At 27.1% G+C, this 17588-nt stretch overlaps 1 protein-coding gene across 3 annotated transcripts; it reads left to right on the plus strand.

Moving 5' to 3' along the window:
- Positions 1 to 1891: 1891 nt before the first annotated feature.
- On the plus strand, positions 1892 to 16224 carry LOC145950122 (uncharacterized). 3 transcript variants are annotated; one of them, XM_083061077.1, is made up of 5 exons: positions 1892 to 3337; positions 5734 to 12698; positions 12911 to 12980; positions 13071 to 13166; positions 13259 to 16224. In XM_083061077.1, the coding sequence occupies exons 2-3, from the start codon at positions 11060 to 11062 to the stop codon at positions 12949 to 12951; spliced, it is 1680 nt and encodes a 559-aa protein (XP_082917203.1). In that variant the 5' UTR covers positions 1892 to 3337; positions 5734 to 11059; the 3' UTR covers positions 12952 to 12980; positions 13071 to 13166; positions 13259 to 16224. The 3 variants fall into 3 exon arrangements, with proteins under 3 accessions (XP_082917203.1, XP_082917202.1, XP_082917201.1); XM_083061076.1 differs by having other exon boundaries at positions 3921 to 12980; XM_083061075.1 differs by having other exon boundaries at positions 5734 to 12980.
- Positions 16225 to 17588: the final 1364 nt, after the last annotated feature.

Genomic DNA, 17588 nt, shown 5'->3' on the forward strand with positions numbered 1-17588 from the left:
AATATTTTAGTTTCTATAGAAATAGATGATAAGGACAAAAATGGTATATATAAGGAATAAAGTGAAACTTTTTTAATTATATATATTAAAAGGTAAAGTTTACAAAACTACAAGAACCATAATTAAACTGGTAACTTTGTTGTTATTTAAGGATACATATATTTATTTAAATTTAAATTTAAATTTTATAAAAAAATTTAAACATAATTTTTGTCTCATTTTTTCACTTTTAGTCCCTATAAATGTTTTTGTTATTATTTAATCTCCAGCCTTTTTATAATATTTTAAAAATAGTCTTTGCCATCAACTTTTGTTAAAAAGAATTTCATGTGACAAACAAAATATATATTATATTTGTTATATGTCACTTTGCTATTGACACATAGGTAAATTGATTTTAATTTTTTTAGACAAGATTTTGAGATACATTTCATTGTTGTCACTTCATCATACTCTTTATGCATACCTTATCCGGGCTTAGAACACCATGTCCTGGCTGTCATCAATGGCGGAGTTAGACCACCAATTTTCCTTCTTCGACGAGGCATCTCGCTCAATGTCGTGACGATAACGGCCACGATAGGTGGCGATGAACTTGAGGTCCTTAGTCAAATGATGTAGTTCTTCTCTTTGGAGGAGGTGGTATTGCCAATGACGAAGTGGTGGACGCTTTGGCGAAGCATGAGCTCCTACAGGATGGAGGAGTAGCCAAGCATAAGGTCAAATTCCTCTATGGTGAAGTGGCGGTCATTAACAACCTCACAAAGGTATTGGTCATTTAGAATGAAATTTGTAATACTCGTTTATGATTTTATTATTTATTTAATTTTATTAATTTAAAAATTTATTTTGATGTTTTGTTTTAATGTTTTAAAAACTCTAAAGATTAAGGAATTTTTATGAGTTTATTTTTTTGGGAGTTGTTTTGTGTTAAGGTCAAAGTTGACCAAGTTTAAGGGAAAGTATATAAGATTTTTTAAGACTTGAACTTCATAAATTTATTTTCTTAAGAAACTTATAGAGAAGTTAGAGAGATAAACTTTAAAACTAGAAATATTTTTTTCTCCTTTTGTTGACTTCACAAGAGCGCTTGGATCCTTCCTTAGAGTAGTTGTGGTGTATTTGAGTTGAGATTTAAAGCCTAGAGTGTTGAGGATCAAGAATTAGGATCGTGGTGCAGCGATAACTTAGAGTAGCATTCTTCATCATTTTTTTCCTTCTTTTTCTTTTCTCGGAGATTTGAGGTAAGAGAAACTTGTAGATCAATTGTATTGGTGATGTAAGTATTGATTATTACTTGAATTCATCAATTTAGTATATATATGTTGAATTAAGAAGTAAATCATGTTATATATGGGCTCTTGGTTGTTGGAGAAACAAATAGGTGATTTTTGCAATGTCTTAATTTTTAGATACAAAATTCTCAATTTTATTATTATACTCTTTTTAAAATAGTAGTCTAAATTTTTAGTTATCATATAATATATATATATATATATATATATATATATATATATATATCATAGAGAATAAATATAATATTTTATATAATTACAAAATATTAAATTTTTATTACAAAATTTTTAGTAAAATAAAATAGAATTATATAATATTTATTGCTAATTTTATAATTATTATGATCTGATTAATAAAATATAATCATATAATATTTATTCACAATTTTATTCTTATTATTATTATTTTTAAAATAAGACTCTTAAATTTTATTTAATATATTTAAAATAAATAGATAAATACTAGTGTTGTATTTTAATAAAATTTTATATTTTTCAGTAAACTAAATATATATATATATATATATATATATATATAAAATATGTATGATATCCAATTATATTATAATATTTTATTATTATAATTACATTCGAAACAACTTATTATAATGTATATGATAACATATACATATAAAATAGAATGGTTCAGTGACTTGTTCTATAATGCAGTATATATAGTAATTAAATAAATTATATGGAAAGATAAATGTATTAAATAAATTATATGGAAAGATAAATGTAAATCCGATATGCATTGCAAATTTATGTCTGCAAGTATGAATTTGAATTTATCTATTACAATTCAATGTCTGCAAGTAGATAAATGTCACAGTAAATATTCTCCTATTTCAATTCAATGTCTGCAACTTATCTACTAGATAAATACAAGATAAAACTTATCTACAAAGTTGCAGTAAATAAAATTTATCTTGTGAATTTATCTATTACAATTCAATGTATTTAAGATATTTTAGTAATTAAATAAAATTTTATTCAAAATCTATAAATATACACATGTTGCAGTATATATAGTAATTAAATAAATTATATGGAAAGATAAATGTATTAAATACATTATATGGAAAGATAAATGCAAATCGGATATGCATTGCAGTAGAAATGAGGTCTATTACAATTCAATGTCTGCAAGTAGATAAATGCACTTATCTACTAGATAAATACAGGACAAAACTTATCTACAAAGTTGCGGTAAATAAAATTTATGTCTGCAAGTATGAATTTGAATTTATCTATTACAATTCAATGTTTGCAAGTAGATAAATGCCACAATAAATATTCTCTATTACAATTCAATGTCAGCAACTTATCTACTAGATAAATACAGGATAAAACTTATCTACAAAGTTGCAGTAAATAAAATTTATCTTGTGAATTTATCTATTACAATTCAATGTATTCAAGTATGAATTTGAATTTATCTATTACAATTCAATGTCTGCAAGTAGATAAATGCTTCAATTCTGCAAGTAGATAAATACCACAGTAAATATTCTCCTAAATATTCTCTCGTACTAACTAGATAAAACTTATCTACTAGATAGATACATGATAAAACTTATCTACAAAGTTGCAGTAAATAAAATTTATCAGATAAAACTTATCTATTAGATAAATACATGATAAAACTTATCTACAAAGTTGCAATAAATAAAATTTATCTTGTGAATTTATCTATTACAGTTTAATGTCTGCAAGTAGATAAATGTTTCAATTTTGCAAGTAGATAAATGCCACAATAAATATTCTCCTAAATATTCTCTCGTACTAACTAGATAAAACTTATCTACTAGATAAATACAGGATAAAACTTATCTACAAAGTTGCAGTAAATAATTAATGTTGTAGTAGATAAGATATAACAGGGAGGCATTGAACGGAAGGCCTATAAATAGCAGCACGAAGCATTGAACGGAACATAAATAGCAGGGGAAAACATTGTAAGAGAAAGAGAGAACGGGAGGCATTGAACAGGGGAAAACGTTGTGAGAAAAAAAAAGAAGAAACATAAAAGCAATCTTAAGGTAAGGGGGAGAATAACTTTATCTTTTTAAAATTTTATATGTTACTGCTTATTTAATTATGTTATATTTTGTGTGTATTTATTTAGTGAGGTGTCCCTAACCTCATTTATTTGCTTAATCTATGATAATTTTTACTCATAATAATTAATGAGGTGTTCCTAGTTTGTGTTATTTAATTATTTTTATGATTATTTATAATATAGTTTTTGTTAAAATATCTTTTACTCGTCTTGTTGTTATTTCTTCATATATTTATAAAGATAAATATTATTCTATGAACATAATAATGAAAGTTTGAATTAATTTTAGTTGGAGGTTTACCTTGGGTGAGTAAAGATTTAAGGTGAAATAACATTTAGTTATTTGTTAGTATAATGTTCATTTATCCTGACTAGTCACTACAAATATAATTTAAATTTTTATTTATTTTTATATCAAGAAAAATTAATATATAATTATTAGTATTAAATATTTCTTTGCATATTATGTCATTACTGATATTTATTGAATAATTGTTCTCACTCCTTATGTATTTTTGTGAAATATATGTAATTAATTTATAAAAATAACTAAATAAATATAGATGGACGTTCCAGCAATTTCAGCTCCTTTCCCTTCAGTAATCTCTATAGTTTTCTCTGGTACAACGTGGAGTGTTGACGCTTTAGCCAACTCAGTTACTTTTAATGGAGTAGTTGTGTCTTCATTCACCTTTTCTGCAAATCAAGAAATTCCAAGTGTGATAGATGGGCCTATAGTTGTTACTTTTTATTTACCTCCTGCAAATCATGTGAATCCTATTGTAAATTTATTTCAACCACCTATGTAAATTTTATAGTAGAAAAAAATTATGGTATGTAAATATGTACGTATTATAAATATTTTTAGAGTAATATGTAATTTAAAAATTAAAATCGTATGTGAGATATAAGAAGTTATAATTAAGTACCAGTCTAATATGCAAATAATGTAATATATATGAAAAAATATAAGTAACTACACACGTAGTGGTAAATATTTTTAGTTTGTTATTATGTATAACATTATTAATAATATATATGTGTTTTCAATCTTTTATATATATATATATATATATATATATATATATACATATAATATTGGGATTAAAATTTATACGACTAGGTGTTACAATTTTGGATTATGTATTGATTGCATGTTGTGGGTGCTTGGAGCGAATTTGACTCACTTAGAGCACACTCTCCATGACAGAGTGATTGTCACCTTAAGACTTGTAGCTTCTAAGCTGTGCTCTATCTATATTGTTGTGTTGTGAATGTATGACACATTTTGTTGTGCATTGTTATGTTGTTAATGCATGAGACATGTTGAGTAGTGTTGTGTTGTGAATGTATAAGGCATGTTGTTGTGTAGTGTTGTGTTACGAATGCATAAGGCATATTGTTGTATAGAGTTGTATGATGAATGCTTAATGCATGATGTTGAACTATGTTGTGAACTTAATTAGGATTAGAGGATAGATGTTGTTTTAAAAGTTGAAATAACCCATTGTGTTGATATGTATTATGGAACTTTGAGAATCCAATTATTGAAAAATCCTTATTAAGTATTGTTGTCTCTTGAAATAAAGTGTTGATTCTCTTCTAAGTCCTTAATTGATATTGTATGGGGGTTAGGTGAACCATATTGATTTAAAAATAGCCAAATTAAGTAAATTATAAAGCCAAGAGGTAAAATATTTAACCGATTACTAGAAAGGTGTGTGGTATCATGAGGATAGTTGGTAAGCTATTTCCATAGGTGACTTGGTTAATGCATACCAATGTTATGGCAGACCCACACCCAAGCCATGTTATACCTGATGATGAGCACTACACTTTTCTTGTTTAAGTAGCAAAACCTGAGAAATCATATTGTGTTGTGGATTAATATCCAAATTTGCTATTGATCTAGCAAGCCAACAAGATCATGTTGTTGTTGGTTCGGTAGACTTAAGCCATTTAGACTGTTCACTCATGTTGTAACAGATCTTTTAGTTGAAATGCATGACAACACATAATGTTGTTGTGTTGTTAAGTTGCTATATTGCTAAGTTGTAGTGCAGTTTTTAATATGTTGTGTTGCTAATTTGTGTTGGTTCATATGCTAAGTTGTTGTGAAGTTGTTAATATGTTGTGTTGCTAATTTGTGTTGGTTCATATGCTAAGTTGATATAATGATGAGTTTTATAATTATGTTGCAAGTTGCAAAGTTGTTAAGTTGTAAAGTTGTGTTGATATATTGATTTGTGTTGCTAATCTAGGCTTTGAGCTATTGTTGTGTTGTGTTGATGAAGTTATTTGTATAACTAGTTCATTACTTCTATACTATGTTATTTTCTTGTTTACGAGCTTACCCTTGCCTTTCTATGTTGTTAGACTGCAATGATCATATTATTATAGGAGTAAGACAAGATTAGAACAGAGGGCAAACAGGTTGTGGTGCCATATTGGAGATGGCGGTGTTTTGGGTAGTTCTGTTTTGAGGTATCATTTGTATAGTTGTTATTTAACCAATAACCTAGCATCTTTATATTTTGTAGCCTGATATTTGTGTGCGTACAAGATTTAGATATAATCCCACTAAGGGATGTTATGTTTTTAGTTGTTTATTTTCTTACATATATATTATTACATGAATATCTAGGGATTGCTTGTATGATAATTCTAGTTAGATTACTTTTATGTTTTACGCTACATTGTAACTAAGTTGTAAAGTGTAAAGACCTACTAAGTTGTTACAAAATCGACGTTGTTGTCGTGATTGCAGATTGTGAGAAACTACTCCTTTTCAGGGGGATTGGGGTTTGGGATTGGGAGGATTAGGGTTTGCGACATCAGATTTGAATCGGAGAGGGGAAACATGGTGCGAGTTTGGGTGTGATGAAGTGCATTTTAAAATCTTTTATAAAAAAATTAAAATTAATTTACCTATGCGGCAATATTAAAGTGGAATATAAATAATATAATATATATTTTATTTGTCACATAGGATTTTTTTAATGAGAGTTAACAATAAAGACTATTTTTGAAATGTTATAAAATATTAGGGATGAAATAACAACAAAAAAATTTGTAGGGACTAAAAGTAAAAAAAAATCAATTATAGGGACAAAAGTTATATTTAAATAGAAAATTAATTACTAAATTTCACTTTTAGTACCTTGTAATAATGTATTAAAAACCAAACTTGTCATAAAACCGGTTAAGATACTGAGTTAGAGAATTAGAGGTCAAATTTGTGGGTCATTAATCGAATCACATGACTTAGCCTCTACTAATTTTTTTGAAGAATATTCATATCATATGTATTTCATACCTATAAATTTCAATAAAATTAGTAACATTCTTTAAAGAAGTCTTAAGTTTTTTTAATCAATATAATAATGACAAAGCAACTAATTTATAGATTGATTAAACTATATAAATTAAATATATAATTTTAAATTAAAAACATATTATATAAGTTATTATAGTAAATTATATAACAATATGACATGTTATTTATTAGTCATTAATGTGTTAAATAATCATGTTGAGTTAAGTTCAAGTTCCATTTTATTAAAAATTAATTTTATTTTTGTTAAGCAGTAGATATGTATAATATACTCGTAATAATGTTACACAAAGTTGCATTTGGTTTGGTGGTAACTAGGGGATTGTGCCTCATTGTTATCAAATTTTAAATTATTTTCATTTCAATAAATGTACAATGCATGATAATTATGTTGTCACTAGTCGCTTGAACTGACTTATGCCTTGTAATATTGGACTAGGATTTTAACCTCTTAATTTTTAATTTCACAATTTCATTCTCGCAATTTTGGTCTACAAATAAATGTTCATTTGTTGGCATGTTAATCATGACTTTATATTAAGTAGATGACATAATAATTAGCATTTAATATACTAAATTATATATATTTTATTTTTTAGTTTTTTCAGGATTCGTGTAAGTGAATCTAATAAGATAAGTTTTATGTGTTAAATAAATTAAAAATAATCACTCTTTTAAAAAATCAAATTGACCTAAATTTAAAAAATAAATGACCATAATGAATCTTTTAAAAGATAAAAAATTAAAATAAATTTTAAAAATAAGATAAAAAGACCAAAAGTACAGTTTATCTTTTAGTTTATTAAATATAAATCATCATGTTATCTTCTTAATATAAAACCATGATCAACATTGTAACTAATGATCAACAAATGAATATTTATTAGTAAATAAAAATTGTAGATTTAATAAAATTTAAAATTAAAATTATAAAATTAAAAATTAAAAGGGTAAATTTGTGAAGAAGAACATACGTGTAATTTAGCAAATTTAAAAATACTCGTACAAACAAGGAAAAAATGATCACACCATTACCCAACCAAAATGCTCATATTAGTGTTAGATTTTTGGCAACTACATAAAGTCTATTGTAATATATTTTTGAAGTATAGATTGTCGATTCCTTAGAAACTTGGAAGATATTTTTGTAATTTTTATTATCCTAGTAAAACTTGTAAAGGAAAGATGTACAACTGAATATAAACATATTATTTTGCATTTCAACTTTAAAATAGTACGTAACAAGTAATCAAAGGCAAATGTAAATTTGAAAAGATAATAGTGAAAGTGACTGTTAAGATTGGATTTCATTTGTTTCACTCATATGCTCTCTTAAGATTCTTTATATATGATTCATATTACTTAATGTTATTGAATTCTTAATTTCACCCCAAATCAATTCCATGTATTTCAAAATTCTAAGGATCCTAATTTAATAACCAATTTCTCTAGTTTATCAAATTAGAGTCTTTACATTAAACTCATGTATTTAACTTAACTAACAACTTTAAATATATTACAAGCATTTAAAATCATTATGTGATTTGATTTAAGTTAGATTTATAAAATATTTTCCAATCAAAAAGAGAAGTAATCAATCCACCTCAAGTATTAAGAACATAACCAAATTACTAACACTGAATAATAAAATATCATATATATATGTGTGTGTGTGTATGTGTATGTATGTATGTATGAATCAAAAAGATTACATGAGTTTAATATATTACATTCAATCCCAACAAAAAAGAAGATTAACTACTCATGATGGTGAGAGCAATTTCTATATAAAAAGAAAAGCAAAGGAAAGAAAAGGTGAACCCAAGGTCGATCATTTCCAAATGGTCTGGATGCTTTCTTCCTTCTTTTGTGCTTTGTTCTCTCTCTATTTCTGTCCAAATCATAATCATTTTCTCCCTTTAACCCTTTATATTTGTCTAAGAAAATAAAACAACATGTGTTGTAAGTGAGTAATTCGCTCAATCCTTTTTCAATGGTTGAGCGAAATTTTGAATTCTTTATGGTGAAGAAAACTCCATCTATTAAGCCATTTAGGGTATACTAAGCCCTTTTTGGACCCAAATTTTCTTGCTTCTCTAGACCAAATTCATTCGATCATTTTCAAACGGTTGATCGAATTTTCTCTGCAATAAACTCTTTGTCCTTGATTCATTGAGTGCATCCAAATCGGTTGGACAAATTTGTAAATTTTGGAGACTTTGAATTATGATCAAACTTTCATAAAAATAAGAATTCATCAATCCAAAACCTATCAACTCTTTATAAAAATAAGAATTCATCAATCCAAAACCTATCAACTCTTTGTAAACTAACCTACTTACACATGCTTTTGATTTTTATAATATTTTAGAAGTTATAACAATTTTTTTTAAACTTAATCAAATAAATGTAAAAAAAAAATATAATTTCTAATTATCAATTAGTTCGTAATGCATGCAATACATCAACCTGTTCTTGGTCAACCGAGAATTTTAATCAGAGTACAATGATCCATCCAAACATGGCATAATTGCGTTTTTGACCACAAACCATTTTGTCTTCTATTATAGTTAATCACATTGTCTTTGACACACTATTTCGGTCTTTAAGTTAGAAACAAATAAATATTCTTTTTTTAGTTATAATTATAAAACAATTATACTCATTTTAAGTTATAATATTTACTAGATTTCTTCGATTCTTTTTTATTTATCGTAAAATCTATTAATTTGACACTTATTTATCATATTGCATACAAATTAAATGAGTGTATTTACTGGTCTATCACGTGAAAAAAATTATCTCCATGTATATCATTAAATGTAAGTACTATGTAAATCATTTTAGCTAAGAGATATTTTGAAATGAAATTTTAATTTCTGACTTATTAATAAAAATTAACTAAATTAATTCTTTTTATTAGTTTTGATGAATTAGTTATTTATTTCTTACATAAAGAAATGGAAGAAATATTATTTTAATAAAAATATTAATATTTGATATATAATATCATATAATTATTTTAACAACAAAGCCTTTATATTTTTTCTTGAGCTAGTTTTAATATTTATAAAATGAAGGGTATTTTTCGGTTTTAAACATTTGATGTATGATGGGCTCACTTGCTTGTAAGCCTATTAATTTATCTAGTGATAAACATGTTATCTCCAAAATTTATTTAGTTTCTTCAATGATATGTTGTCCAATTGTCTAAAAATCTAGTGACTTGTTTAAGGATTACTAGTACAAAAATGGCTTTTAAAATTGGGGTTTTAAAATCGGTCATCTGGTAGCCGATTTTAAAAGTGATGCGGTGGCAATTTTGTAAATAATGGCATTACTTTTAAAATCGGCTACGTTATGACCGATTTTAAAAGTCTCTGACGCTACTTTTAAAATCGGCTCTTGAACAGCCGATTTTAAAAGTATCACTTTTAAAATCGGTCATTGAATAGCCGATTTTAAAAGTAGTATCAGAGAATTAATTACACTGTCTCTGCTCCTAGTGCTCCATTCTCTACTATTTTGCTTCATTATCATATATTCTTCCTCTTTACTCTCTGGGACTCTCATCTGAAGTGTGGAGCTTCTCATTTTCTGGGACGAATACAATATTGAGGTAACATTTTCGTTTCATGCGTCTTATTTCGTTGGTTTTGGGCGAACTTTGAGTCTGGAACGACCCCAGAACGGCCCGTTCTGAAAGCAGAACGACCTGTACTCTTGCAGAACGGGCCGTTCTGCTTGCAGCACGGGCCGTTCTGCTTGCAGCACGGGCCGTTCTGCTTGCAGCACGGGCCGTTCTGCTTGCAGCACGGGCCATTCTGCAAGCAGAACGGGCCGTTCTGCAAGCAGCACGGGCCGTTCTGCAAGCAGTACGGGCCGTTCTGCAAGCAGTACGGGCCGTTCTGCAAGCAGTACAGGTCGTTCTGCTTGCAGAACGGCCCGTTCTGGGGCCGTTCCAGGGCCGTTCCCAGACACTGTTTTAAGCATTTTTCTAAATTAGACCCCTTGTATGTATGTGTTATATATTTGTATTTTATTAATAATTTGTGATATAATTAATGTCTACCTAGTAATTTAGTGTTTAGAAAAATTAGGTGGTTTATTTGATTTTTATAAATTAGTATGATGTTATATTTATGCACATATTGAGTGAACCTTAGTTTCCCTTTTGAAATTTAATACAAATGATTAAAATAGTGAGATTAACGTTCATGGTCTATGTTTTTTTTATGAAGAACAGAAGTTATGGATAAAAGTTGGTTATTGAATTGAAGTTGGATACATGCATCACGTATAAGTGATGAGTATGAGACTGGAGTAGAATATTTTATTGAATATGTAATACGAAATGCTAATGATGATATGAATGAAAGGTTTTTTTGTCCTTGTGTTAATTGTTGTAATGCGACTCGCGTAGAACTTGATGTTATAAGAGAACATCTTTTGTGTGATGGATTTCTTAACAATTATACACGTTGGATATGGCATGGTGAAAATGTTGACATTCAAAGTGAATCAGTCGAAACTCAAACTCAAACATTTACACAAGAGATAGATATGGATGATCGGTTAGAGGAGATGCTTCGTGATGTTGGTCCAGAATCATTCAAGTGTGCACATATGTATGAAACTATGTGCAACGATTTGGAGAAGCTGTTGTATCCAAACTGTACAAAATTCACAAGACTTTCAACGATATTAAGATTGTTCAATTTGAAGGCAAGAAATGGATGGAGTTATAAAAGCTTCACAGAATTGTTAGAGCTACTGAAAGAAATGCTTCCAGAGGGTAACACATTGCCTAATCGTAACTACGAGGCAAAAAAGGTGTTGTGTCCTATGGGTTTGGAGTATAAGAAGATACATGCGTGCCCAAATGATTGTATGTTATATCATGGTGAGTTTGAAGGGTTGCATCAATGTCCAAGATGTGGGTTGTCACGATATAAAAAGAAACAAGATGATTCTGATTATGATGTGAGCACTAAGGGTCCTCCAGCGAAGGTTTTATGGTATTTGCCAATTGTTCCGAGATTAAAACATTTGTTTGCTAATGCGGATGACGCAAAGCTAATGAGATGGCATGAAGATGAAAGGAAGTGTGATGGAAGTCTTAGGCATCCAGCAGATTGTTTGCAATGGAAAAAAATTGATTCTATGTTTCCAAATTTTGGCAAGGAGCCAAGAAATATGAGGCTTGGACTAGCTACGGATGGAATGAATCCGTTTGGTAACTTAAGTGCTAAGCATAGTTCATGGTCTGTTTTGTTGACAATTTACAATTTACCTCCGTGGTTGTGCATGAAACGCAAATATTTAATGCTATCTATGATGATTTCTGGTCCAAGGCAACCAGGAAATGACATTGATGTTTATTTAAGTCCATTGGTGGAAGACTTAAAGATGTTGTGGGAAGAGGGAATTGATGTGTTTGACGGGTATTCAGGTGAATTGTTCAGGTTGTGTGCCATGTTGTTATGCACAATCAATGACTTTCCAACATATGGAAACTTGTGCGGCTACAGTGTTAAGGGGCATAAAGCTTGCCCTATATGTGAAGAGGGCACTTGTTACCATCAACTACTTAATTGGAAGAAGACAGTTTACCTTGGCCATCGAAGATTTCTTAAACCTAATCATCTATATCGAAGGTTAAAAAAAGCTTTTAATGGATTTCAAGAATATGACAGTGCTCCTACTGCATTAACTGGTGAGCAAGTTTATGAACGGGTGAAGAATTTAAATATGACACTTGGAAAGAAGGGAAAACAACCCAAAGAAAGAAGCATATGGAAGAAGAGGTCGATATTATTTGATCTTCCATACTGGAAAGTTCTTGATGTTAGACATTGCATTGATGTCATGCATGTTGAGAAAAATGTATGTGATAGTGTAATTGGCACACTTCTCAATATTCAAGGCAAGACAAAAGATGGACTCAACTCTCGTCTAGATTTGCAACTCATGGGAATACGACAACAATTGTATCCACAACCTAAGGGTAAGCGAACATATTTGCCCCCAGCATGTCACACATTGTCAAAAAAATGAGAAAACAAGTTTTTGTGAGTGCTTACATGGTGTCAAAGTGCCGCATGGTTACTCTTCTAATGTAAAAAGTCTAGTATTAATGAAAGATTTGAAATTAGTTGGCTTGAAGTCTCATGATTGTCATGTACTAATGCAACTCTTCTAATGTCCTTTTATCATTAGGGCTATGGAAGGATACCATATGCTTAAAGGTTCAAAGTTGAAGAAAAAAATGTTTTGGGTCTCTCTTAAAGTAAGTTATTTTAGTAATGATATTTTTTCTAAGGTATTTTCTTTTGAATTACCATTACTACTAAAATTGGTTTTTATATTCTTTTTGTAGTCTCATAAGCAAAAAGGAAACTATGAGTGCGGATACTATGTAATGAAGGCAATGCATATTATTGTTGATGCACAAATAGTATCTGGGTGGACTGAAGTACGTTTTAAAATTTTAAAATTTTTTATTTTAAGTTTGCATTTTATCATGTTTTAAGAGTTACTTCTAATTGGTCTAAATTTTCTTAACAGATATTTATAGATCGATCACTATTGTCGCTAGAAGATATAAACATCATTAAGGAGCAATGGGCTACATTTTTAAAGTTTTACATCAATAAATTTCTCTAAAATACTATCAACCTATTTAAAGTTTTAGCGTTTATTTTAGATAATTTTTTTTAAAATAATCTTATGAATAAAAAATAGGAAGAAAAAATTGAAATAAATTTTTCTAATTTTTTTACATCAATAAATTTCTCTAAAATTAAAACTTACTTATATACAAGTTGAAAATAAGATCTTAAAGAAAATAATAAGAGAAAAATTCTATAAATTAACTTATAAAAAAATTATTTCATTTTTTAATATTCTTTCCTGTAAGTGTTTACGGATAAATTTATTCAAGCATATCTTAATATAAAACTAGTCTTTAAATAAATTTATAGCTACGAATAGATTTATATTAACGTTAAATCAGATAAAAAAATTAGCTTATAACCATCTAAGAAATCAAATTTGGACTAAGACATTATAATCATTTTCACCCCTATATTTTAAATATATTTTAAGTAATTCTTTCTAAATAATAACTAACCATTAGCATTGTCATTGACCCTTGCCAATTAATTTAACTGAATATACATAAATATAAACATAGACAGAAATAATTCTAACACGAGAATAATATTTACAAACACAGTACATCAAAAGTTTAAAATATCATTAAACAAATTGTATCAGACTTTATTTTTTATTTTAATTCTATATATATTTTGAACTTTCGATTATTTATGCTTTTTATATTTTTAATCGGTAAGAAGCTGTTACAGTTCAATCAATAATTTTAAATTCAATCAAATATAATTAACTTGAATATAATTATCTCTAATAAATATCACATATAATTAATATAAAAAATATAAAAACAGAATTTAAACATAATTTTTTTACGTATGATTGATATTATTTTTCAATCAAAATTAAAGTTTTATCTTGATAATATACATAAATATATATTAGTGATATTTATATTAAATATAAATACATAATACTAAAGTAAAATACAAATTCTAATTAATGAACAATATTAACTACACCTAAAAAAAACTATAGTTAAGTTGTGTTAAAAAAAGAGTATAAACATTGTTATATTGATGTGTAATACGATAAAAGTGGTGAGAAGAAAGACAAGGACGTGTTGACATCATGAAGAATGGAGTCTAAGTTGCGTGGAATTGGTGGAAGAAAGAAGGAAGGTGCAGTGTCTAGTCTTCACATTCATATTCATATATCTGATCAAACAAAAGACATTTGAGACAATGCTAATGCTATCCCTCTGTTCCCCACCCAATTTAGATTGGGTCTATATCAATCTTACTTCTTCCAACTTCTAAACTCACAATTGGAGTCAAATGGTTAGTATGTCATATTGATTAGAAACTCTTTGGTTCCATTTATTTTGTACAACCATTTTTTTTAGCCTTTTGAGAATACAAAAAGTAATTAATTCTCTAAACTTAAATTAAACCAAATTAAGGATTAAATATATCAATTGTAATATTCGATTTTTGACACTTTTTATTGTCATAAATTTTTCCTCAAAATTATGAGTTTACTAATAAGGTTAGTTCAAAACATCTTATATCAATGATACCAAAAGTTATTAGTACGTATTAGTATTTTGATACTTGTTTTTTTTTGCTTTGAACATAAAGCCCCAATTAAAATTACCACTTCAGTGAACAAATATGTTAATTATACAAAAAAAAAAATATTTATCGGCATATTTCGGTAAAAAAAATTAATCATAATTACAATTATTATAACTAATTAAATTGGTCATAAATCCAATCATGCCTTTCATTCATCTAAGGGAAGTCAAGTCACATGAATGATTTCATATATCATTTCCTTTTTGGTTGCAGTATTATGTTTTATTTAATAAAATTTATTTATTTCTCCAACGTTATTCTAACAAGTTATAGGCATAATGATATAAAAAGTAACAACAATAATGAAAAAAAATACGAAATAATAATAATTTGTTATCTAATAGTAATAATTTGAGTACTTGGTAGAAAACGATTCAATTAATTAAATATGGTTATTTTGTACGTTTAGTTAATAACTTCTACAATTCTTATGCATCTAATTCCTATGACCAATAAAAAAAGAATTGATGGAGTATAATTTATGATGTTTTCTTATGGAAGGAATTAGTAGGTGCCCACAAGCCAACTTTTGCTGCAAAATTTAAACAATAAAGTACGTAATAATTTTTTATGTACGTGAATATAGTTTTCTTTTTTAATATATTGGAGTTTAAGGGGGGTGTATTGGATTAGGATTTTAAAGGAATTTTTTAGTTAAAAAAAATCCTGCGGATTTTAAAAGACTTTGCAGGATTTTCATGACTTTTAAGATTTTGCAAGATTCTACAAGACTTAAAATCAGGATTTTAATGGATTCTGCAAGACTTTTAAATTAGGATTTTAATGGATTCTGTGGGATTTTGTGGAGTTTTGACATTTGATAAGATTTAAAAAAAATTATACATTCAAATTTAAAAAGAGTCAAAGATAAAAATAATAAATAAAAAAAATAATGTCTAGATAAATAATAATAATAATTCTCTATAATATTCTATCCTCTTTTTATAGCATCCATTATCAATTGTAACAATTCATCGGAATCATCCTTAATCCAAGCTTCATAGTTTTCTTTCTCTTTTCATTTTTCTTTATTATTTCCTTGTGAATCTCCCATTTGAATTACTAAAAAAATATATGTTAAAAAATAGTTATATAAATAATTACGGATAATTACGGATAATAGACAAAATCAATAAAATTATATTATTATTTTTAGAAGCACACCATCATACAAGATCGAATATATTTTTGCTATCCAAATGAATCAAATACCTCAGTTATTATAAAAAAATGTAAAAACGAAAATATAGAAACATAAGATAATTTTTTATATAAAAAAATTAGTATATTCGATACTGAAAAAATATTTAGATATATAATTTTTTTTATATAAACAGAAGTATTTAGATATAGAGAATATATATATATATATATATATATATGATAATTTTTAACGATATTTATAAATATAAATTATTCTAACAAATATTTTAACAATATTTTCTTTTTTAAAAAATAAGTTAATGAAGGCATAAATCCTAAACCCTAAAAAAGTTAGATATTGCAATGTCTTATGTTAATTTTCTTTTTTTAAAATATAAAAAATCTTAATTTCATAATATAAAAATAAAAAAGAAAAATTCATAGTAAAAAAAATAAAATAATTGTTGAGTCATAAAAGGAGGAGAGATAAGAGTAACAAATTCAAGGGAAAGAGAGAATTCGCAATTTTTATGCTAAGAGGGTTCTTCCCCCTACTAAGATCCATTTTTATCTCATTCTACTCACAAAAACCCTAACAAATTCATCTTTTATATATATATATATATATATATATATATATATTGTTGAGATTATGATATCAATTTCATCTTTCACCTTTTTCTTTTCTTAACGTGTGTCATAAAAAAAATTACCACTTAAAAGTTAAAATTTCAAGTATTTTTTTGTGTTATATAAAGGAACAAATTCAACTACATAGAATAAAATAAAGTAAGTCAATTAAAGAGAACGAACAGAAAAATAAAACAAGTCAATGACACTATCATTTACATATTAGAGTTTCACAAAATAGGAGAATGGTATGAGAATAGTATTATATATGAGCAATGAACAATAGTGTAGTATTATTAGTAGAGAAAAATTGGAGAAGACAGGAGCATAGAAAAAAAAGATGAAAAACTCACTTGAAAATTCTTAAAACACTTGAAAAATCATTTCAAACAATCCTTCAAAATCCGATGGGTTTGGATGGGATTGTTTTATGAATCTGGTATTTATAGATAACACTAGAAAGTCTTTCAAAATCCCTCTCACACAACAATCCTTTAAAATCCTTAAATTTTTGAATACCAATGGATTGTTTTTAAGTTATAAAAAATCTCAAATGAATACCAGTGGATTTTAATGGACTCTTTAAAAAATCCTAAAAATCCAGATTGAATACCACTGGATTGTTTTTAAGTGACATAAAATCCTGATTGAATACCAATGGACTTTTTTACTCAAAAAAAGTCTTTTAAAATCCTACGAAATCCTAAACCAATACACCCCCCTAAATTTAGAAATTTACGTAAATCATCCAAAATTTTCTTTACTATGTCAATTTTAAATTCTTAATTGGTATAAAATATTTTAATAAATATAATTGTATTTTTTTTATAGGTATAACTATAAGTATAATTAATAAAAAGTTAAGCTAATATTAT

Source organism: Cajanus cajan, chromosome 7, assembly GCF_000230855.2.
Source record: "Cajanus cajan strain Asha chromosome 7, NIPB_CcT2T_4, whole genome shotgun sequence".
In the NCBI taxonomy this organism is placed as follows: Eukaryota; Viridiplantae; Streptophyta; class Magnoliopsida; order Fabales; family Fabaceae; genus Cajanus; species Cajanus cajan.